General features: G+C 31.8%; 1 protein-coding gene across 1 annotated transcript in view; it reads right to left on the bottom strand.

The window, feature by feature from the left end:
* Positions 1 to 664: 664 nt before the first annotated feature.
* The window catches only part of LOC136043866 (uncharacterized), a 49,021-nt gene continuing 23,832 nt past the window's right edge, over positions 665 to 25,853 (bottom strand). The window contains exons 12-23 of the mRNA XM_065728827.1: positions 24,106 to 24,331; positions 22,470 to 22,702; positions 20,268 to 20,439; positions 18,284 to 18,488; positions 15,892 to 15,982; positions 12,340 to 12,565; positions 10,885 to 11,129; positions 8,459 to 8,690; positions 6,803 to 7,047; positions 5,741 to 5,963; positions 1,944 to 2,069; positions 665 to 801 (exon numbers count right to left, since the gene is read on the bottom strand). Coding sequence (XP_065584899.1) covers positions 757 to 801; positions 1,944 to 2,069; positions 5,741 to 5,963; positions 6,803 to 7,047; positions 8,459 to 8,690; positions 10,885 to 11,129; positions 12,340 to 12,565; positions 15,892 to 15,982; positions 18,284 to 18,488; positions 20,268 to 20,439; positions 22,470 to 22,702; positions 24,106 to 24,331 — 2,269 coding nt within the window. The 3' untranslated portion in view covers positions 665 to 756. The remainder of the gene's footprint in view (positions 802 to 1,943; positions 2,070 to 5,740; positions 5,964 to 6,802; positions 7,048 to 8,458; positions 8,691 to 10,884; positions 11,130 to 12,339; positions 12,566 to 15,891; positions 15,983 to 18,283; positions 18,489 to 20,267; positions 20,440 to 22,469; positions 22,703 to 24,105; positions 24,332 to 25,853) is intronic.

The following is a 25,853-nucleotide window of genomic DNA, read 5'->3' as shown; positions in this document are numbered from 1 at the left end:
ATTTTACATCGACGTGTTTCTAAAAATTTTACATATTATTCTATATTTGTTGATATTTATGACTCACGACTCACGACTTGCGTATCCCTACATTCATGTCCTTACATAATGTTCAAATCTCTTGTTTTTAGTTTCCTTTTTCTTCTTTCACCTAACTTTATTAGTTTCTTCACTATTTTCTAAAATGTATTCCTAATTAGTGTTCTTCCTTCCCTCTGTTTCAATATTATTGACAGAGGGAGCTCAATAATATTGTTTGTTAGTCAATACCCTAAATTTTCAAATGACACAATCGAGAGTTGCATGGTATAGTCGAAAAATAAAGATTAATATCAAAGAGAGATACATCACGGAGATATCTTATATGTTTGCTGAATTCCGAACCCTTTAATTTCGATTAAATTTCATATCGATGCGTTTCTAAACATTTTATATATTAATCTGTATTTGCTGATATTTATGACAAACAAGCATAATCTCCAATCAATCGCTCCTCTTTCTCAAAGAAAAAAGTTGAGTTTTTACTAAAGGCTGAAATAGTCTTATATTTTGTTACAAATAATTCTTTTCTAAAAATTTTAAGCCCGTTTCTCAATAATCAAGACTTGCCTTAATTCATACCCTTTATTATTCTAACATTTCTAAGGACTACAACAAGACATAATTATGATGCAATGCGTCTATTTGCGCTAAATATCGTATAAAACATAAAATAAATTAAGTCCATAATAGTCAATCTAATCACAGAAATTCAATTTAGGCCACAGGATTCGTCAAGAAGGTGGCAATTGAGCGGCGAGCCTGAAATAAGAAATTCGTAGTGAAAATACAGTTATTATAATCGAGAGTATCTCCACGGAAGTGAGTTAATATTTGGATGAGTACACAGAGATTTGGATGACGTAATCAGCATAATCTAAATATAACGAATAAATAAATTACATATAAATTAATTAAACAGAATAAATTAATTAAATAATTAATATAATAAATTATAATAATAAAAAAATAATTATAAAATATATCAATAATAATAATAATAATAATAATAATAATAAATAAATAATAAATAACAATAAATAATAATAAATAATAATATAATAGATAATTATAATATTAAAATTATAAAATATAATATTTCAATATTATACTTTTTGTGACTTTTTGTGATTTGTTTACTAGCATTAAACAAAATTTGAAATGACTTATGCAAAGATTATAGGCCACTAGGGGCACCTATTCATGAAAATGAAGAGGGCACGGATTTTATTCAATTTGTTGTTTTAATGAAGACATAAGGAAAAGGTATTTTGTCAAAATCTGGGGGGGAGGGAGTTATTTCTCGATTTATTCACGAAAATACCAACAAATTGTATTTCCAAAATCTAGAGGTGTTCATTTACCATTCCCATCCATTTTGCGGCACTGATAACAACCAACCATATTTGTGCCATAAAATTATTTAGAGGGTCTAAATTCTTCCATAAGTGTAAATTGAAGTTGAAAGAATAATATTTAGCATTGATATTATGCGCATGATATCCGTCTGAAGACTTGTGAATGTGAAAATATAAAGTTCTTACTTGGCTTTTTAGTAGAAGGGAAGAAAAGAAGTTTTCGATAATTGTAATAAAACATTAATATTAGCATAATATTAAATTTCTACTAAAAATAGATGGGACCTGGCTCCCACAGAAACTCTTAGAGAAACCTCTTCCCTATTATTATCGCTACTAAAAACTCATCAGTGCAAGCCATCCGAGACCAGTAGACCTACAATGCTCCTCCTCCATCACCAAATGCTCCTCCTCCATCAACGTTTTGGCCCAGAGAATCCACCCATGCACTTTTTAAGCAAATGCAGCCATTTATCTACATACCCTTTAAACCGTATGCAAAAGTAATTAGCAAAATGGGTTTTAAAATTTTCATAAAAAACTTACCCTTTGTCCTTGCTCAATAGTGGCAACCATCACATTGAAAGCCTTTTTCCAGGCAGATTCAGCCAATGGAGTAAATTCATCACCAAGATTGGCTTTCATAAGTGGAACAAAGTGCTCTGCGAAGTCCTATTAAGAAGGTAGTAATCAACTTTAGTAATTCTTAAACATAACAGACGGGTTACAAGAAAAGTCTAGGAACATTTTTGGAAAATTTTAAGGTCTCAGTTGAATAAAAAGAGGCTAAAAAAAAAACTTTTGTCCTAAAAAGATTTTCTATTTACTGTGTCCATTTTCTCACTGAATTAAGCATATGATGAACTATTCATACATATTAAGCATTATATAATTGCTTTTTATTGTTTTAATATATAAGAATAAATTTTGTATAAATTTAGCCAGTAAAGAGAGGCAAGACATGAGATTTAAAAAATAAACTGAACGCTATGGGAGACTTATAACACACTCGAAAGGAAGATTAACTGAGAAACTCTATATTTTTGGTCTGAGAGACATGTAAATCCACATCAGTGCCAAACATAAAATGAACAAGGTCTTGGACATACAGTGACAGATCCAAAAAGTCAAAGGATCGTTCCTCCCCCTTATCGTGAGTGTAGTTTAATTTCTTGTCGGTTATTAAGTATATTAAATTTTTGAAATTGCAATTCTGATTTTTTAGAATTCTAAAATTCTATGTAACAACCTCATTTTTGATGCTCCCTAATCAATAATATTTTTTTTTCTGAATAAAGCAACTGCTTATGATTTAGATAATATTTAAAGCTTGGCTATTAGAGGAGTGCTTTGGCAGCCGAATTTCGCGTGGCCCGATAAATTTTTGTTTATGTAGGTGAATGCCGCGTCACCTCTGTTTTGGTTCAAAGTTCGAAAATGTTTGTTTTTCCAACCAGAACAATATTATTTTTTTTAAATAGAAGGCTATTGGTGCTATTGTGCACGAGTACAAAACTTATCCAGTTTTTGTATTTTGATTCAAAGAAGTTTCATTTTCTTCAAAATTCTCCATAAAAGCCAAAACATTTTGCTATCCATTAAACTTTCTAGCCAGTATTTAAATAGTAATGTCAGTCGGTCGTATTTACTCAATAAAATTTAACGTCTTCTGCCAGAACTAAACTAAAGAGCTGGGATTAGAACCACATTTAATCTAAATTACAACTCGGAAAGTCACCTTTGCTCTTACCCTCCAGCGACAGTGCGGGATAAGGAAACAAGATCATGGCATAACATAAAAGTAATACCATAATTTATGTTTCAAAACAGTTTTATTAGAAGTAAATATAGACACCGCAAGCAAAATAGATCGCAATTACAACATAAGCCAACAAAATCTCAATTAATAGCTCGGAAATTCATATTTGCTCTTACTCTCCAGTAACATATTCCCGTCGGAAAGACACAAGACCCGTCTCGTTACCTGTCACACTTAGGCGCTTCAAATAAGAATGAATTTCTTTGGTTGGCTTCAGCTTGCCTTATATTTTTCTTTTGACCAATAAACAAAGTCGGTATGACACCTAAAAAGGCTGATTTCAACACTTCCTAGCGGAATAAATCGGCCCTGTGTTGAGGTAACATATACTTTAAAGGAGAAGGACACATGATTATGAAAAAAATCAAAGAAATATCAAACAGTTCGTGGTAACGAACTGTAGTAAGGAGCGACCCGGCTCAATAGTAACCAAAACTCTAAAAAATGGAATTTTGATACCAATAGCTACATCAAAAGAATTGCATTTCAATGCTGATTTTAAATATATAACTTTCATCAAGTTTAGTCTTACCCATCAAAAGTTACGAGCCTGAGAAAATTTGCGATTATTTTAGAAAATAGGGGGAAACACCCTCTAAAAGTCATAGAATCTTAATGAACATCATACCATCAGATTCGGCGTATCAGAGAATCCTACTATAGAATTTTCAAGCTCATATCTACAAAAATGTGGAATTTTGTATTTTTTACCAGAAGGCAGATCATGGATGCGTGTTTATTTGTTTGTTTGTTTGTTTGTTTTGTTTTTTGTTCAAGGGGTGATCGTCGAACCAGTGGTCCTAGAATCTTTAAAGGAGAAGGACACATGATTATGAAAAAAATAAAAGAAATATTATAATTTAGAGTTCAAGACACTTTTATTTCAAGTAAATAGTAACAACTTAATGCAAATCGATCCCAATTATAAGGTAGTCCCAATTCAGTTAGTAGCTTGTCCAACTAATCAGTAGTAGGCTAATTTTAGCGATGGCTAAAATCAAGCGATGGCTAATTTTAGAAAAATCCAAGACAGATAGTCTGATTGAGTGAGAGGTAAATCTGGCCCTTATTTGGATAAGAACAATGTCAGTTGTTTGATGTTGTTGTGATTGATTTTAAACACAACAAGCCATTTGTAGGCAACAAGCGATGGCTAATTTTAGAAAAATCCAAGCCAGATAGTCCGATTGAGTGAGAGGTAAATCTGGCCCTTCTTAGGATAAGAACAATATCAGTTGTTTGATGTTGTTGTGTTTGATTTTAAACACAACAAGCCATTTGTAGGCAACAAGCCACGGCTGATTGTAGAAAAATCCAAGCCAGATAGTCCGATTGAGTGAGAGGTAAGTCTGGCCCTTATTAGGATAAGAACAATGTCAGTTGTTTGATGTTGTTGTGTTTGATTTTAAACACAACAAGCCATTTATAGGCAACAAGCCATGGCTGATTGTAGAAAAATCCTAGCCAGATAGTCCGATTGAGTGAGAGGCAAGTCTGGCCCTTATTAGGATAAAAACAATGTCAGTTGTTTGATGTTGTTGTGTTTGATTTTAAACACAACAAGCCATTTGTAGGCAACAAGCCATGGCTGATTGTAGAAAAATCCCAGCCCGATAGTCCGATTGAGTGAGAGGTAAATCTGGCCCTTATGATAAGAACAATGTCAGTTGTTTGATGTTGTTGTGTTTTTAGATAATTCAATGTGAAGTAAATAGAAATAGCGCAATCTAAATCAACTTCAATTATAGGGCAAGCCAATGCAATCTCAGTTAGTAATTCGGAATATTTGTCTTTGATCTCACCCTATAATGACATTAAGGGGTACGAAAACTATAACATAATTTGTGTTTTTAGACAATTTAATGTGAAGCAAATAGAAATAGCGCAAGGCCAATCGACCTCAATTACAGGGCAAGCCAACATAATTTCAGTTGGTAACTCGGAATATTTGTCTTTGCTCTTACCCTTCAGTGACACTAAGGGGTAAGGAACAAAGATTAGGATATGAAATAAAGAAATACCTTAATTTGTGTCTCAAGACAATTATGTTTGAAATAAAAGAAACAATGTAAGGCAAATTGAAGCAAAAGATTCTAATTAATGATGAAATTCTATTTAATGGTAATTATAGAAGCAGTGTGATTTTACTATGAATCATACTATGAATATTAAATTCCCGGCTATGGAGCTTTATGGGGGAGATTGCCTTGAAGTAATTTCTTTTTTATGAATTTTATTGCAAAATAAAGAACTCAGAACTCAGAACATAAATATTACGGGTTTTGCAATATTTTAACAACTTTACTTCAGAATTTATTTTGAACCTTAAAAAGGCGGACATATCCATTGTGCAGATAAAAGAAAGATATGTGAGGATAGTAAGCGAGTTTAAACTTGAGAAAAGATAAAATATTAGAAAAGGCATAAATTTAAGATAGAAGGCTCAAGAAAATTTTGCTTATTTACAATGAATATGGGTGCCTATTTATATGGTATATCTAGATAAATTAGAATTAATACTTACATCGAAATGGACCTTGTTGACTTTACGAGGTACGTGATCTTTGCCAAGTTGATTGAGAGACTTTCCGAGTTCAATGGAGTTCTGGAGGCTTCCGACAAGAGTATCAAGTTGAGCCATAACATTCCTGGCGTGAGTGTTCAGTTCTGGGGATCCTTCAAGACCAGTGACTTCATATTCAACAAGATTACTGAACAATGGCTGGTAACCATGATCAGTGAATAGCCTAAGAAAAGAAAATATGTTTAAAAAAATATTATCTTTTATTATATTTTTCATATTTTAAATTTGTATTATATATTAAATGTTTTATATAATTAATATTGTATATTATTATGTTTATATGATAATGTATATAAAATATTCTATATATTTCATAAATTTATATTTATGCGAAAGTAATTTATCAAAAGAACTATAAAAAGAAAATGGACAACATGAACACCAAAACAATCAACTAGATGAAAAACAAGGGGTAAGACCATGAAACGACTTAGTTTTTAAAATAGCAAGAGCTAGCAGCTCCTCATACAGCAAGGCAAATTTTGCTGTCATAACTGGAACATTACAATTCTTTATTTTCATTATTTTCTTTTAAGCAAGGTAAAGATAGGTTAGGTAAATTTCTATTCTATTATTGCAAACTATTTATTAATAAAATAAATAAATAGTAAAATAAATAAATAGTTAAATATTTGTTAATATTTAATAAATAGTGTAAACCATTTATTGTAAACTATTTATTAATACATCTATTTACAACAGCTTCAGCTTTGTTTCTTAACAATCGCAAATAACTAAGTAAAATAACGACTCTTTAGCATTGAAGAAACAGTTATGAGGGTATGTAGTCGTGCGAAAGTCCACTTAAATACTGACCTACCAAACTAATAATTTCATTTAATCAAATTAAAAGAATAATAAAAAACATTACATAAAAAGAAATTAATAAAGATAACGAAAATAACATAAAATAAAAATAGTAATAGAAAAAAAAAATATAAATAAAAATAACAAGGAATATATATATATAGATAAACTTGACTTATCGAAAGCTTTACTTACTGTCTGAAAACAGTTGCTCCTTTGCCCATTAAGTCAGGTTTGGCAAGAGCCCATGTTTTCTGAATAGCTTCAATATCAGCAGCAGAGAAAGCAATCTGTGGATTTACTTCCTTAAGTCCGAGAAGACCTTGGTCAATTACACCGATGATACGGTCGAGTCCCTTTCTCCACGCTGCGACGGCTTCAGGTTTCAACTGGGCCTTAAGCTCTCGCTGCATGACTGGGATAAGGGCTTCGGAGAAGGCCTAAAATAAAAGAAGTTTCAAAATGAAATAGTAACCAAGTAGAAATGAAATCGAAGATTTTATATTTTATTTTTAGTAGGATTCACATAGAGGGGAGTGTGTCATTTCTTAGCCAATTTATTTTTTTTTAATTTGTAAGCCATCCCAGGCAAATCTTCTTAGAACTAGAAGATTGTGAGATTAAATGTTATACAATCTGGTATATATTCAGTCTACCTATAAACAAGCAAGCTTGTTCAAGCAATATAATGGAAAGAAAAAAATATTACATTTAAACAGAATAAAAAAGTGATTTACATCCATACGGTAAATATCATAAATTTCTTTATTCTACAAAAATTTAGCTCATAAATGAACCACTGAAAGGCCTAATTAATCCACTTTACTTTTTAAATATCAACGTTTAAGAATGAAAACACGATTCATTCTTTATTACAAATTTCTGGAATAATCTTTGGGTATTGGGGTAGTCTTTTATTACCAGCTTGTGGCTGTAATTCTGGTATCCTATCACATTTTGGAATAAACTTAGTAGAACTATACAACGATTTCCTAGGTGATTATGATAAGACCCATGACCCATAAGACCCATGGTTATGGTTTGAGGCCCAAATAAACATTTAAAGGACATTCTTGGCGTTATTGTCACAATCTAAAAAATGGTACGTTTTTACAAAGTTCATTTATTTTAAAATTGCTTAAACTAAATACCGTCAGTACCCCTTCTCCGCTTCTTAAAGATCCCCAGAGTGAAAGACAATTAAGGCAACTTCCGTCATTGCAAAAGCAAAAATTCATTTAGGTTGCCAAGTTTTGTATTAGTTGAGAAAAGCACAACGCCTATGACAAATGACACCTTTCTGCCCCTAGGCCCTCTTCCCTGGTATTCTCTTCAAGCCTTTGACCATCTGAAAATACCTAAATTTAAGAATATTTCAAACGATGTAATGAGTAGTGTCACTTCTCTGAATTCAAAATTTTTATTCATAAACTATTTAGTTCAGCCCAAGATTACTCCCATTAAGATTACTTCTCCTCTGTCTTCCCCTCCCGAAATCAGTGTCACTGCTGCCATCTTAGCTCGTGTGGCGTGTAATAAACAGGTTTTTTTAAACATTTGAGCAATCAGGTATTTTTTACAACCATTATATCCTTTTAATTTGGGAAAAGCACTTTGAAAAATTTAAGCTTTATGATAATTTTTCTATGAGAATAACCAACAAAATATTATTTTTACCAGCCAATGACGGTACTTAACATTTATAGCAGTTCAACCTGAACCGAAGTTTTTAAGTAGGAATGAAAACTATCCATTCCCTTAAAACAAATATAAGCGCATCAGAGAAAAAACACACAAAAGATCGAAATACTGGGGTGTTTTCCCATTATAATAACTAAAATTGATCCCTACCTGGAAATGACGACGCTCAACATTTCTAGCAATGTGATCAGCACCGACGTTCTTCAAGTAAGCCAAAAGGGTCTTGGGTTTACCCAGGTTTCGGATAACGTAGTCAAATGCCCTCATAACCTTAATTATGTGCTCACCAAAGGCAGGGTTATTGTCCAACTGAGTAAGTGGAGTATCTCCGAAGCCAACACGTGTGAAGAGGATCTGATATTCTGGGTGTTTTGTAAATATCCTGAAATTAGTTTTATAAATAAACCGACGGTATAAAGATATGAAAATAATAAATACGTAAGGGCCTGACTTTTAAGAGAGATTTGAAGACATTTTTTCAAGTGAGTGTCGCTTAATAAGGAAATTTGTCCTTTTTTAGCTTGTGAAATCTTCTAGGTTCTCTCAAACGATATTTGGAGATTCCCACTGCCCTCATTGCATAAGAGTATTCAACAAATTCATATTCTTAGGGCTGGTAGAAACCAATCGTCTCAAGTTTGCATCCAACCTCAAAGGATAGCTTGTCCAAATATAAATCTAATTATTAGCAACTTACAGCCTGAACATTATGAGATAATGCCAATTGGTTTTCTAAGAATTCTGATTTCATTTCAAATATATCTAAATTGGTACTTTCAAATATTAGTTTAAAAGGTTTTAAACAATCAAGGAACTAAATTAATAGGTTTTTTCGTTTTTGAGACCGATTTAAGCCACTTACTGAGAAATTTTACAAGGTTAAAGACTTCTAACGGTGTTTACTCACTATTTGCCCCAAAGATGCATTGCAATAACTTCAAACTTTAACTGAAATTGAAGTCTTAAAAAACAGAAACACAGAGAGACAACTGTTGAAATCTTGTTACTAAAAATTTGTTTGTTCTTTTAATGGCTTAAAATTTCACACAGTAGAGCCCATCAGGTTTTAAAAAGGCGGGGCTTCCTCTCTGACCTGAACTTAAGAAATTATGTAACTGGATCCTGATTATAAGTCACAGACTTAAATTAATGCATTTAGAGCACATTTTCTACCACAAAGCTATTGGGAAGCAATCACTCATCCCTCTTTATATCACAAGTAAACTGATAATGATAAAACTATTTTAAATTTTATCATAGCAAATGATAAACGACGCTGAAAATAATGCTTACAATGAGTTACATACACGCATGCGTGAGTTATTCTTACAAAAAGTAAAGACAAATATTTTTATTTAATACAATTACTGAAATGTGTGATTTTCTGCCTAAGGCTAATGTCTTGTTATTTGAGCATCAAATGGGAAAAGGATTTTTGCTATAAAATAATGAAAATATACGAAAACAAGTGATTACAAAAATGTTTAATACAACTAGTGCCTGGATTTTAATTGAGTTTTCCACTATAAATTTATCGGTACTGCCTTCATACTATATAAGATAATTCTTAATAACCAAAGTAAGAAATATAATAATCTATTCCATCTAGAAAAGTAAATCTTGTCGAGCAAGAAACTAAAAAGCTTAAAGTTTAGTATCGCTTATATAAGAATATTCTGTATATTTTGTCCTGTGGTGGCGCAGTGGGTTTGACCTTAGCTTGGTAATACGGGACCCAGAGATCGAATCATGCTTCAGCAATGCACTGCAGGGCCGACGCAGGGACCTTAGTAGTCAAGAAGCGTCGTTAATCTGATACATACATAAGAATATTCTGCACACAAGGAGAATCTATCATAATTGACGACAAAATCTATTTATTTTATAATCTATAACCATAAGAATTTATAAAGTGCTTTTTTTTGCTTTGTTTAGTATCTGAAACAAATATTTCATGGCCATTTTCTGGTTAGGAATTAAGTTGTCTTGGATTTTTGTTTTTCTTGTTAGGCGGCATTACTTTTTATTTTTGAACCGCGTTTATGATTATTAAATCTTTATATTTTGTTATTTGTTTATTATTTAAGCTATGTTTATTAATTTTCTTTATTCTCTATATACACCTTTTAATGTTGCACCTCATATGTGAAATTTTACAAGGATGTTTTCATGTAGCATCTCTTAAACTAACGTAAGATTCTTGAGTCTAAGACAAGTTACGTTTTCAATGTTTATCTCTTTTTATGAGTGAAAAAAAAATGTTACAGGCTTCTTATTTTACATTGTTTTTTACATTTGAACCGCGTTTATAATTATTATGTTTTTATGTTTTGTTATGTGTTTATTATTTAAGTTATATTTATTATTTTTTTATTCTCTATATACACCCCATATGTGAAATTTTACAAGGATATTTTCATGTAGCCATCTATTAAGCTTACGTAAGATTCTTCAGTCTATGACAAGTTAAATTTTCAATGTTTATCTCTTCGTGTGAATGAAAAAAAAATATTACAGGCTTTTTATTTTACATTGTTTCTATTTCTTGCATAGATTATTTATTGAAAACTACTTACACTCCAAAAATTTTTCTTCCAAGGCCCAGAAGATCTGGTTTCAACAACTCCCAAGATCTTTGTACCAATACTTTCTCTGCATCGGTGATGCCAGTGACGGGATCCTGTTTATAGCTCTGTTGGAGTCCTTCCTCAATATATTCTACGATGACATCATAAGCTCTGTGCCATGATTTGGATGCAAAGTTGGAGAAGCGTTGGCCCAGGTCGTTCTCAAGGAGACGGACAAGAACTTCTCCAAAACTCTGGATATAGAACATTATCCGTAAGGTAATACAAATGAATGTCACGTAAGAGAATAATTTACCAGATATGTAGAGCTATTGGTTTGAAATAATAACTATTAATATTATTACTTCCTGACTTATATTTTATTTCCTGATTTTAATAGCTCTGGAATGTAACATTTACTTAGATACACCTACAGGTGGATATATAAATAATGTTTACATTAATCTGCTTAATTTCCCTTGGCTGTAGAAGTGTTTAAACTAAATAGTGACAGCTATTAGTAAGACAATTCAAAATACAATTTAAATTAAGTTAAAATTAGATTTCAAACATGATTTTAATTAAAGTAAAATTCAAAATACATAGAAAAATATGGAAGTTTCTTTTATTAATGAAGAAAAGAAATTGCTATAAACAAACACAGATAATAATAAGTGTGTGAACAACCGGAGCCTCCTAAACTTTAGAGACTTTCTTTGAAAGGCTCTAAACGCTTCAAAAGGCTTTCTTTTTTTCTTCAAAAAAGCAGGTAAACATTTCACAAATGGAGCCTATCCCTTACTCAAGTTTTCAACTTTAAACATCCTTTACTCAAGTTCATTAAATAAACTTTATGTACAGGCTTTGAGGTCTCAAGGCTTTAGAATCGTTGGAGTATTCCAATTAAGTTACCAATTCTTTTAATTATTCTGTTTTTGTATGATGAAAATTCTGGTACAAACTCTCCCAAGATTTGTCTTTTCTTCGAGAAAATTTGGGCCTAGATATTCAATGTTTGATACGACAAGTCAAACATAAAATCCACCATTTACTGATATTTTAACTATTTGACAGTGGCTCGAATAAATTGAGTATACAAATATTACCAAAACATTGGCTGTAAGAATTTCAATTAAGCATACTATCAGTTCTAATATCAACTATATATATATATATATATATATATATATATATATATATATATATATATATATATATATATATATATATATATATATATATATATATATATATATGTATGTATGTATATATATATATATATATATATATATATATATATATATATATATATATATATATATATATATATATATTATATATATATATTTATATATATTAATGACAAATACGACGAAAACCCATATTTAAAAATTTATATTTCTCTTATAGATCTTGATAGAACATATCCGTATAATGAACGTCCAATTAGATGTTGATAGTTACCTTGAACATGGGTTTGTTCACTCCTAGGACAATGTGATCTTCGCCCAGCTGCCTAGCAAGGAGGGCAAGGTTTGCCGGTTCGTCAAGGGTTTGGATGAGTTCATCAAGCTTAGTAGTTACAGAGATGGCGTGTTTACCAACAGCTGGAATGTCCTCCAGTTTGTCAAGAGGAACATCGCTGAATTTTGGGAAGACAGCTTGATACGCTGGGAATTTCTCGAAAAGGCTAAAAAATAATATATAAAAAATATTTATATTTTCTGAATTTGGAGACTCGTTATTTCTTGAAGATGTGGACTATTTATTCAGCCGGTATTTATCTAGAATAAAATTTAATTTTCAACTAGCTACAAATTTGAAAATATTTAGCTAATAGACTTAATTAAAATAAATAATTATCTAATTGCCAGGACTGTTGACACATCATCACAGAACTTAAGAAAAGCAACTTGATAAGCTGGAGGTGCCTCAATAAGGCTGGAAAAGTAATAATAATAAAAGTTAGTTTGTATTTTAGGATTTACTTGAAAAATTTAATTGAAAAAAAGAATTATTTAATTAATAGGACTAGTAGTACACCATCCTCGAACACGGGGAAAACAGTTTGATAGACAGGGAAGTTCTAGAGAGGGTCAAAAAGAATGTATAGAATTTAGCTAATAGTTCTTAACTCTGAATAATCATTATCTGTGGAAGTTGTGAGCCATTCATTTGTCTGGTAATTATTTAAATTCAAATTTAATTCTTTAATTCGCAAACTTAAATGAAAAAAATTGATAATTTAATTAAGAAGCTAGTTTATAAGAAGATAGATAGTTCAGTTATGATGGTGTGGGAGCAACTACTAAGGATTTCAATCAAACTGAGTGTCTGGTTGGCTTGATCTCCAATTGCCTGGGCTCAACAGTCAAGCTTAAGCTCTTTATCTATGAAAACACCGAAATCTGTCACAGCATCACTTTCAAGGAGAAGGCATTGAGGGCAGAATGACTCTTTTTCCAGATTGTTCTATACTACTGCATCTTATCCTGCAATGCTACATTTCTTCTCAATTACTGAGCTAATCAAGGTCATACTGGATGAGGACTGACTAGAAGGTGCAATAATCTCAGAGTTGTCATTATAGAGACCCATCTTATTCTAATAGGCACAGTATGACTTAACTTGGGAAAGACAATTTGATAGGCCGGTGATGTCTCCACTTAGATTTCATTTTAGAATTTGATTGAAAAATATGATTGAAAATATAATTGGTTAATTGACTGGACTGGTGGTAACTATTGCTGAACTCAGAAAAGAATTTAATAGCTTTTGACAGAAAGGGCGATTTAATGGATAATACTGCTGGGAGAGACAGTTTGATAAGCTAGGGGTGTCTCAAAAAGGTGGAAGAAAAACAAATAAGACTTAAGATTGTTTTGGGGGATTTACTTAATTTGTTTGGGGGGAAAATTATTGAATTGACGGGACATGTTGTACATTATCCTTAAACTTTGGAGAGACAGTTTGATAAGCTACAAAGGTCTCAAAAAGGCTGATTTTTTTTAATTTAATTAATATTGGAATCTTTGGAGCGTTGTTACCTCTTGAAGGTGTGAGCCCCTCATTCAGTCAGTAATTATTTTGAAAATTCAATTATTTAACTGAAAGAATGTAACTGAATAATAATTACTTAATTGATATGACTGGTAGCTATTGAGAAAATATATTAAACAGTGCACAATAGTGTAATACATATTAAAGAGGAGTTAGTGACCCACAGAAGATATGATATTGGGAAATTTTAGGGAAGCCTGGAGCAAAGACTTCAAATATGCACAGGACTTCAAATATGTAGCTGAAATTTTAGGGAAAATTTCAGTCTTTGCCTGGAGCAAAGACTTCAAATATGCACAGGACTTCAAATATGTACCTGAAATTTTAGGGAAAATTTCAGTCTTTGCCTGGAGCAAAGACTTCAAATATGTACAGGACTTCAAATATGTACTTGAAATTTTAGGGAAAATTTCAGTCTTTGCCTGGAGCAAAGACTTCAAATATGTACAGGACTTCAAATATGTATCTGAAATTTTAGGGAAGATTTCGGTCTTTGCCTGGAGCAAAGACTTCAAATATGTACAGGACTTCAAATATGTACCTGAAATTTTAGGGAAAATTTCAGTCTTTGCCTGGAGCAAAGACTTCAAATATGTACAGGACTTCAAATATGTATCTGAAATTTTAGGGAAGATTTCGGTCTTTGCCTGGAGCAAAGACTTCAAATATGTACAGGACTTCAAATATGTAGCTGAAATTTTAGGGAAAATTTCAGTCTTTGCCTTGAGCAGACTTCAAATATGTACCTGAAATTTTAGGGAAAATTTCAGTCTTTGCCTGGAGCAAAGACTTCAAATATGTACAAGACTTCAAATATGTACTTGAAATTTTAGGGAAAATTTCAGTCTTTGCCTGGAGCAAAGACTTCAAATATGTACAGGACTTCAAATATGTACCTGAAATTTTAGGGAAGATTTCAGTCTTTGCCTGGAGCAAAGACTTCAAATATGTACAGGACTTCAAATATGTACCTGAAATTTTAGGGAAAATTTCAGTCTTTGCCTGGAGCAAAGACTTCAAATATGTACAGGACTTCAAATATGTGCATGAAATTTTAGGGAAGATTTCAGTCTTTGCCTGGAGCAAAGACTTCAAATATGTACAGGACTTCAAATATGTACCTGAAATTTTAGGGAAAATTTCAGTCTTTGCCTGGAGCAAAAACTTCAAAAATGTACAGGACTTCAAATATGTACCTGGGAGTCCTGTGGTGACGCAGTGGATTTGACCTTAGCTTGGTAATACGAGACCCAGAGATCGAATCACGCTGCAGGAATGCACTGCAGGGCCTACGCAGGGACCTTAGTAGTCAAGAAGCATCGTTAATTCTTGAATAAATAATAATAAATGTACCTGGGAAATTTTAGGGAAGCCTGGAGCAAAGACTTCAAATACGTACGGGAGAACCTCTTTTTTTGCTTACAGTTTTCTACTAAACAGAGACAGGAACAAATGATAGAATGAAATCAATGAGAGATTCCACCATTTTCTATTGCATGGTATTAAATTTAGGTCTTAGAGTATCTATCTTTTATGGGTTTTCTCTCTGAAGATGGTGTTGGTATTTTTGTAAATAAAATGCTAAGTATTTTTGCATTCCTGTCAAAGTTTCAATGATACAATTGTAATATATGATGTCATCAAAATATTTTTTTTCATGAAATATAATAATTCTTGATTATCATATCAGAATTGTATAACCATTAATACCGACATCAACAGTGACATTTCGACGATTAACCGGTTCAAGAATTTACAAGGTGAAAATGCAAACTAGCTCTGTCCTGTGCTGGTGGAGTGGCATTGGGCTTCATTTGATAGTAAAGGACCCAGAGTTCAACTTCTGCAACTCGGCTTATAATTTGATTACGGTTTTGACATTACATGAAAGCGTCTGCGCAATAATTCCGCCAAAAAGAAGAAGAAGTATGTTCTATTATAAATTTGTGAGCTTACCTTTTGAAAATACGCATGCCAACACCCATAAGATCAGGCTTAACCAAATTCCAAGTCTGTTTAACGACTTCAACTTCTCTAACAGAAAGACCTGCAAGATTTTTTTTTTTAGAAATTAGAATAGGAATCTTCTATTGCTATACATACTGCCTATACTCCTAATACTACAGTAATACATTGCTATTACAGGTACTAAAGCCTATCAGAGCGATTAGCCGCTCAGAACTGTGAATGTTTTTGAATATACCAACCATTTATATACTTAATTATTCTGAAATATTCTATATAAATGGTCGCTATTTTAATCGTGGAAATAGATTCTTGACTTGTATTAATTTTTTTCATGATTCATTTTAATTTATTGAACTTGAAGCAGCACTTGCTGCCTTAATTTTTTTTTTTTTTTTTTTGCTGCTGTTTATTTGTTTTAGGTCCTTTTTTCTGTCATGACATGCTCATGTTAACTCAAACTATTGCAGTGAATAAAATATATTCTATTCTATGAATAACTCTCTGATTATCCCCTCCCTTGCTCTAAAGCGTCTTCTTCGGCCTCTTCAAAAAAAGGTCTAACATAAAAAGTTATGTTCGTGATCTCAATGGACGTTAATTTTTCCATTCTTATTGGCTCAAATTAACGCTAGTTAAATCTCTATGTTAGTAAAATACCATTTTGAATGGGCCTTTTTTGGAAAAGGTCTAGCTATATTACGTCAGACTTTAGTTGAAACCAGTTTATAAGCTCATTGTGTACCCTTCCTCATGCTAAATGCTCCACGGAATTGTGCCAATAATTTAACATACTTATGTGAGATTTGGTACAGAGAAAGGCCTTTGGTACTACTCTGTCCACCCGTTAATATAAAATATTAACTCATACACGATAGACAATTGACAGCATCGGTGAGAAGAAGCCAGTCAATAACTAATCTGAACACTAAGATGTGATGTTCATGCTAGTGCTCTGATGTAATCTTTCATTTGTGAAGTGTTTATGTTTATGCGGTGTTTACGTCAATTTTTGTATATGTCAATTAAAATTGAATTTTTCAAATTGTATCGCCACGTCCTTAGGGAATTTTGAGCTATAAAAATATTATTGCTATTATTACTACTGCAGACACTAAAGAGCTGGTAATAGAACAATTTCCAAGAGATAGTATCTTATATCAGTCAGTTCAGATCAGGGTTACACCCCTAGTGATTTATCACTATTTCTAGTGATTTCTTATATAGCCTAAAAAAAAAATTCACTAAATTAGCACAGAAATCGCTAGATTATTGAAGAAAATCACTAAAGTAACCAAAAAATCACTAAGATCTAGTGATTTTTTCCCATTGAGTGGTAATTCTGGTTTAGATTACAATAAGAAAGCATGTGTTTGTTGTTTGTTTTTTCTTTTGTTTTTTTTTCTGTCTAAAGGCAAGCAACTTGATTTCATAATAGAAATAGCATGCAGTCAATATGTTTCATTAAAAGTTGATGAATTTTGTTCACAGTTTGAGAGTTATACAAAGTTATGTCTCACGGATTAGGGATTTAATTACAACTTCCAGGAAAAGTTTTTTTTACTTTTGGAGGGGACACTGATTTTTATGGGGGAGGAAAAACTATTTTTTCTCTGTTCTTCACAAAGAAATATCACTATTTTTTGGACTCGCTTTCTGACAGGTTTTCCGACTAGTAATTAATAATAACTGACAGCTAGCGGCATCTATAAAATCAAAAGAATAACAGAACCCTACATAGCCCAAACATGCGATCTATACTCCTTATTACTTTTCTAAAGCTAATCCGTTAACGTCCCACCACCCAGAGCAGTGGCGGAATTTCGTCATAATCCTGGGGGGGGGGGGCAAAGCTGGAGCCAATTACCCCAAATGAAGTGAAAATGACAGTAAAAGCTGAAAAATGAGCCATCTGGTGTTATGAAAGGTACGTTAACAAAGTACCTATAAAGGTACTTTGTAGTACTATGAAGATAAATATGTAGTAAATATATACCAAAGAAAACTGATCCGTTTCTGTTGATGCTTAAATTATGCAGGCTTATTTTTGAATTATCATTTCATTAGTGAAAAATCGCTTTTTAATAGTAGTTTGAACTCACCAGTAATAGGGTCAACTCTTTCGAGTTGTAGAAGGCCTTCTTCAATGACAGCAACCATCAACTTGAATCCCTTGCCCAGTGATTCACGACCCAGGGCAGTTAATAGGTTAGGTAAAAAAATAACTAATTCATTGAACTTACCAGTTATGGGGTCAATTCTTTCGAGTTGTAGAAGACCTTCTTCGATGACAGCAACCATCAACTTGAATACCTTGCCCAGTGATTCACGACCCAGGGCAGTTAATAGGTTAGGTAAAAAATAACTAATTCATTGAACTTACCAGTTATGGGGTCAATTCTTTCGAGTTGTAGAAGACCTTCTTCAATGACAGCAACCATCAACTTGAATCCCTTGCCCAGTGATTCACGACCCAGGGCAGTTAATAGGTTAGGTACAATGTCTTCGGCAACTGAGAAAAAGGCAGTGGCGAAGTTATCAAAATGAGCACGAGTCATTCCAAGACGAGTATGGAAAAGACCAAGGTCCTTAAAAGTAAAAAATCAGTAAAAAAGGAATAAGGAAAAAAATCAGCAAAAGTAAAAAAATAAAAGACCAAGGTCCTTAAAAGTAAAAAAAAAAATTAAAAAATTTAATAAGGAAAAAAATCAGTAAAAGTAAAATATTATGAAGACCACGGTCCTTAAAATATATGAAAAATAATGCAAGATGAATATGGGGAATCTCCTGTTATTATTCTTTGGTGGCACTGACAAAAACAAGATTCATTCCCAATCCTGGGAGATATATGCAAGATAAATAATGGGAATTTCATTATTTTCTTCAGCGTCTATTCACTGTAAAAAAAAAAAAAAAAAAAAAAAAAAAAAAAAGAACAAACACGAAAAAAATTTAGATTCTTTTATTACCTATCTTTTCTAAAAACATTAACAATGAAAAATGATCTCAATACGTCACAACAACGTCAAAGAAACGACTGTAAATGTGTTCACATTGCAATTTACAAAGGCAGAGTAAACTATTCAAAATATCCGATTGGTTGGTGGGAAAAGCGGAAATATCCGGTTGGTGGGAAAACAGCCCCATCAAGTCTATAAGCTTAAAAACTAAGATGAATTTACTTTCCCCGTCGTTATTCAGCTGGGTTGATACTTCAGATTCAACTGACTACAGTCGCTAAAATTCTACAGTATTGATTTGGTTAATAACTGAGACGAAGCAGCTTCGGCGAATCTTTTTCCGGTATGCCAAATACCTGCTTGCCCTTCCACCATGGTCAAGCAACTCCTGGGTCATTAAAAGATACGGTATCATAGACCCGAATGCTTCTATCAGAAAAATCATAGAAGCTTATAATAGTAGAATTGGTCGGCACCCATGGAGCTCTATTTTGATTCAATGAATGTTTTGCTTTTGTATGTTTTAATTGTTTTTAAGTAAGATGAAGTGTCGTTTAGTTTTTTAGGTCGTTTTCTTTTTCCTCTTTTATTTTATTTCCTCCGTTTTTTATTTTATTTTACTTTCTTATTATTTTTTTTATTTTACGTTCTTTTATTTTACTCCGTTTTTCATGTGTATATAACGGGATATAATATACATGGGTTGAATTCAATTCAAGACGGGTTGAAATCAATTCTATATATTGGTTTGTAACTCCAAGTGGCTAAATTTTATAACCCTACAAGTCTCACATGTACTGGTAGTGGAGAGGAATGGTGCAAAGACCCCTTACGAAAAGAGAAGTATATTTAAAATATACTTTAAGTATACTTAAATGAAAAGTATTTTCCTTTAGATCTCGACAAAAGTGACTTCTGATAGCACTTTCTCAACGTTTAGGAAACCTCCTTCTAGTGCCAACGATGTAGATATATCTAACAATCATTGGAGTAACATCTCTTCTACTGAGCTCTAGAACATTTTTGCAAGACATTGCTAAAATGTTTGTTTTTTTAGCAAAAACAAACTTACAAAGTGAAAAAAATTTCAACATTTGAAAGCAAAAGCTGTGAAAAAATATCCTTATTACCCCCTTCGTAACACATTTCCACCCAAAAACTCCTGAAATCCCGTTTTTACAACTGTTAACACATATGAAATGAAACGGGTAGCTTTGAAAGTAGACAACATTTTTTTTGCGTCACAATTTATTGGTTTAATTTAGGCTTTGAATTGGTGATATAAGACAAATTTAGGAATATAAAATGAAATAAAAAATAAAATGAAATAAAAAAGAACGAACCAAATAATTTAAATCTAAATAAGTATTGAAAAGAAACAAAATATTTGACATAATTAAGACTTACTTTGAGCTGACGAATAAGGAGAGCGTTATTATCAAGACTAGTGATGACGATGTCGAAAGCTGAAAGCACTCTGTGAAGATGGGCTCTAAAGGGGGCGTTTTCATTGATATTGTCAACATTTCCAAATCGTCCAGTGAACAAAAGTTTGTACTCTGGGTGATCAGCGAAAAGTCTAAAAAAAGAAATTGATCATGGTTATCATACTGATTTTCAAACAAATCACTGTTATCTTTTGGGATTTCACTGATAAGACATCAAATGAATCAGCGAATTAAAAACTGTATTTTACGCTGCTATCTTGAAAAATGGTTTTCTCAAATTTTATTAGTTGACTAACTTTCTGTCATGACCAAAAAACACTAAGCTGTAACAGGGTTTAAGCTATGAATAGGTGAATTGGTCATTGGAAAGAAAACACCATTTTAAACTAGTTTTTTAGGATAAAAGAAATTGTCAGTTTCTAGGACTTCTCAAAATCAATATTAGCCAGTTTGAGGGTCGATTGCAGGAAATGTTGGGCAATTTACTTTTTATCAGCCAGATATCCCTTCACCAGCACCATCTTATTTGCATTTTTCGCATCATCAGCTTTTGACAAATAATCAGTTTTTTTTTTGGGGGGGGGGGTAGGGTTTAGTCGTTTCTTGATAGGTAAATCAATGAATAGTTTTAAAATTGCTGTTTTAGATTTTTTAAATTGCTTCAAAATATATTTTTTTAAGTTTCTAACACCGCTCCTTCTCTACTCAATAACATTGACTTCTAATTTACTAAAAAAAAAAAAACACAAAAAAACACCTTAACAGGGTTAAAGCAAGTGCATAGTTTAATGCTCGTTGGATGAAATATTTTTTTTTTTTAGTATTAATAAATTGATTGATTGATTGAACGAAAATGCCATTTTAAAATTATTTTTAAAAATAAAAGGAATTACCAATTTCGAGCACTTTTCAAAGTCTATATTAGCCTACTTAACAGTCAATGGAAATATTGGGCAATTCACCACTTATATTATCCTATTCTTTCACAAGGTGGTTATCGTTTCACCAGCACTATTGTCTTTCTATCATTAGTTATTGACAAATTATTGTCAGATATTGACCGTTTTGGGGGGTTCCTGGTCATTTTCGCAGCGTGTTTCGACACCTTTGGTTTCTAAATTGTTACAGATGTTTTTTTCAAGTTCCCACCATCACTCCTTCTTTCCTCCATAACAGTGACGCCTGGCTTACTCGATGAATTGTCATGGTCCAAGCGCAAAAGTTTAAAGTATAGAGATCTAGAGCAAAAATTGGACTGTAGGAAAATGTGTTAAGGCTCACAATTTTTTGGTATTTGAACCTGCTATCCCGCTCTAAGAAATAAAACCTTAAGATAAACATAGCTCAATCTAAACATGGCAGCATACTGAATAATTTATTTCTTCACCTTGGCACGTTTTTATTTTTCGTTTTTTTTTTTCGTTTTGTACATAACACAGAACTGGCCGATGTCGAAACTAAATTTAACCAATCAATAAAATTTGCTTTGTTTGAAGGGATTGAGAGTATTCATTTTTAATGTCATAGAATAAAACATTACCGAGCTTTGTTTTTATTAGCTATTTTTTAAATCGTTAAATTTTTTTTCTTAGTTTTTAATATTTAAAAAGTTATTTCCTAGCATAAATTACTACCTAGTGAAAATGCTCTTTTACAAAATGTATTTTTAAGGCTTTAAAGATAAAGGAAAACCGCAAAATCTTTGAATTTGGAAGTTCAAGAAAGTTGTGCAGCTTTTGTGGTGCAAAAAGGATTATAACCAGGATATCCCTCAATAAAAGGAAAATTTATTCAATAAAAAAAACAAGAAAATAAAAATGTTCTATAAAAGGTGGGTAAAGATTATAGTTAAGTTTTTTTTACTTTTTTTTTGTGTATGACACGTGGAGCTATTGATTTTAAAATTGTATAAGAAGATACTGTAAGAAAACAAATCTATTCCAAACAAAATTGTAATCTAAACAAAAATAAAATTTATTTCAGCTAAAAAACAAATTTACGCTTATTTGCCTCGTATTAAATTTTTAAAAAGAAAGAAAAAATTGTGCATAACCTTACCAGAGAGAAAATTTGCAGTTACATTATAACGAAATAAAAAAAAAACAGCTGTTATAACAAAACAAAGTGACCATCATAAGCGGAAAGTAAATAACATAATGACCTTGTGAACATTTTGACTGCAAGCTCTTCAAGTCCAGTGGCACGAAGGCTAGTCCAGATATCCTGAATAGATTGTTTTTCCAAAGCAGTTAGGGCCTTCGAGTCTACTTGACCAAGTTGGAAGAGACCTTGTTCGATCACACCAGTGGCAAAAGTCAAAACTTTCTCTAAACCACTTCTGCCAGTTTCGCTCAATTCAGGGGAAATTTCAGCAATATAGAGTTCAACAAATTGCTGGAAAAAGGTGTTTCTATTTAAAATTTTAACTTTATTTCTACATCAGGTTAACAATTATTAAATTTTGAATTTAGATGAACTTTTGTTTTAATTCTATTGTATGAATAAAATCGGCACTCAGTTTATTCTATTCCTAAAATTCCCGTTTATTTCATAGCTTTGAAAGACTTCACTAAGATTAATATTATAAAATGTCCAAGAATCTTTTTATTATTTATGAAAACATGACAGATGGCAAGTTTGAATTTTAAAATTTCAACTTTATTTCTATATTAGGTAGCAATTTTTATATTTCAAATTTGGAAGAGCTTTTGTTTTATTTTTTTGTTTTAATAAATTCAGCATAAACTTCATCCTATAACTCAAACATGACAGCTTTGTTTTAGGGCTTTATTTCATTGCTTTAAAACACTCTACTGATAGATGACAATTTTGAATTTTAAAATATCAACTTTATTTTTATATTAGGTTAGTAATTCATCAGGTTAGCAATTCTTATATTTCAAATTTTGAAGAGCTTATGTTTTAATTCGTTTGTTTGAATAAACTCTATAGTTCATTCTATTCTTCAAAATTCAAATTTATTTCACAGCTTTAAAACACTTTACAAAATTAAAATTATAATTTGCACCTAAGAATCCTTTTTATCATTTACAAAAATAAGATAGATGCGACATTTGAAGAATAAGGAAATAAAAAAGTTATTCAAAATTTACAAAGCAACTTTTTTTTTGTCTAAGTAATAATAGTAACTAACTAAGTAACTAAGTAACAATAACAATACAGTAATAACAATAATGACTAAGTAATAACAATAGATTAAGTAATAACAAGAAATTTCTCATGAGAGAAAATTGAACAAGCGTGTAAATTTTTTACTTAGTCTCATTAAACCTATAGTTAATTAACTGAGAATATTATCTATGTGTTCTTTTATACTTGTTCTTAGAGAGGGAGGGTGAGATAGTGTCACAAACATGCCGAAATACCGTTGTTTAGGTCATTTATAAGGATCTTTTTCTTAAGCTCTGTTCACGAGTAGACTTAGCTAGACACCAATACCAAGGCATCACGCTTATAAAAGAGGAAGAAATGCATGATTGGTCTAAGCTCCTTATCCCTAGCCATAGATGTCTGGCTAAGCACGCATAGGAACTGACTTTAGATGCCACATTCTTTGTATTGGTTTTTTTTTTTTTTTTGTCTTCTTATAAAATTTTCTCTTTCGTAGATTATTAACCAACACGGTGTCTGGTCATTAAAAGTACGTACAAGCTAGCATGGTATTCGGGGGATGATACTCCCCAACATAAAAATAATTATCCTTATATTGAGCAAAGCTCAACCATAATAAGGGTCGGCTACCAGATATATGCAAAAATTTCTAAAAATGAACTCACATCGAATTGCTTCCTAGAGAGACCACGTTTGATATGTTCTCTTCCAAGTTTCTTCAACAAGTAGACAAAAGAGACATTGTCATCAATGACCTTGCCCACGGCACTAAAACGGTTCATGACCAATGAAATATGGTAGTCAAAAGCATCGGTAGATGGCAACTCTTCGACAGAATATTGCTCAAATTTCTTGAATAGGTTTTTGTACTCTGGGTGGGAAGTGAACAGCCTAGATAAAACAAGGACAATTACCACTGGAACTTTATTTACAAGAGACTCGAAAGGAATTACACAAGTATCCCCACCACTCAAATTTGAAACAGTAGAAATCAATAGTGTCAGTGCCCTTGTTAAGAATTAAAGTGATTGGAGGGTAGCCATTCCCCTTCCACATCGTATTTTCTCCAAATGGATCTGATAGAAATTTTGAGATAGTCATTTGTTCCAAAAATATCAAGAGATTATATATCAAGGCCTTTGGGGTTGAAAGAATTCCCCGCAGTCTGGAGGTAAGAGTTGTAAGTTATGTCCTAGGGGTGTATACGGTTTTTATTGAAGAGGTGGTCGTGTGAACTTTAGAAGAGGCTTATTTAATTGGAAGTGTATACTTCTAGTTCTTATATAAGAGTCAAAAGTGATAGAGAGCAAATATTCCTCCCTGACATCCCCCTTTCCCGAAACACATTCAACTGAAATTGTGAGGTTCCCACTTGTTACCTATAGTTCAAAAAAAAAATCCATATGGTGGATATTTAGGAATTACACAAGTCTCCCCACCACTCAAGTTTGAAACATAAATACCCCAAGACAATAAAATATTCTTCAACTGATTCAAAATAAAAGGTTTTCGTAAAGCTCCAAAAGCGAAGCCGTAGTGTGCCCCTTCATTGATATTCTAACTTATATCCTTTTGATACTTTATTCCTTACTTTTTAAGATTTTTTTTGGTAAAAAATTCAAGTCTTTATTCGAAACTATTTACCCTCTTTTTCATAGAAAATAAAGAACATTTTGTCAAATATTAATTTAATGAAAACAAGCAGTAAATATAAATTAATCCCCCTAGTACTCAAAATCAATGTAAACATTTGTAAAAACGATAACATTTTCCTAGACTGGTTTCAAATAGGGATTTCATATAAGCTATAACAGAGAAGCCAAATGTATAACACACTTTTATAAGCCTATAACAGTTGTTAGGCCACATGAAGACCATAATGAAACTTGTTGATTGAATTAACCAAAGTGAGCGAGGCTCTTCATAGATGTATTTTTGACTGAATCCTTCACTTACCATTTCCACAAAAATAGTTCCTTCTTAATATTCTTTTTCTTTTTTTCTTCTTCATTATTGTTCCCTTCTTTTTTCTAATTTTGTTTTTTTCCATCTATTTTTGTCTACGTTATTTTTCAAAATTTATATTACCAAGCTATGAATTCCGATTATTCTTCAATCAATCACTGTTTATGTGCATTTTTTATATGAAAAAATTGTAGAAAAATTTTTTGGGCCAGCTCCCTCTCTCCTTCACTTGCCATAATGCAGGAAAGAATAACTCTCATTTCTTCTTTAAAAATAATAGTCGTCATTTTACTTGCTTAAACTAATCACATTAATAATATTTGAGCCTGAATACTCAGTCTGAAATTTAGAGCTATTCCCAAATATAATGACAATTTGAAAAGTATTCTGGAGTTTATTTATTAATAATAACTCTATATTAAAATTCTGAAAAATTAACTCTTAGTAT

The sequence above is a fragment of the Artemia franciscana genome, chromosome 2 (assembly GCF_032884065.1).
Source record: "Artemia franciscana chromosome 2, ASM3288406v1, whole genome shotgun sequence".
Taxonomy (NCBI): Eukaryota; Metazoa; Arthropoda; class Branchiopoda; order Anostraca; family Artemiidae; genus Artemia; species Artemia franciscana.
Note: the sequence above shows the minus strand (reverse complement) of the source record. Positions and strands in the feature narration are given on the sequence as shown.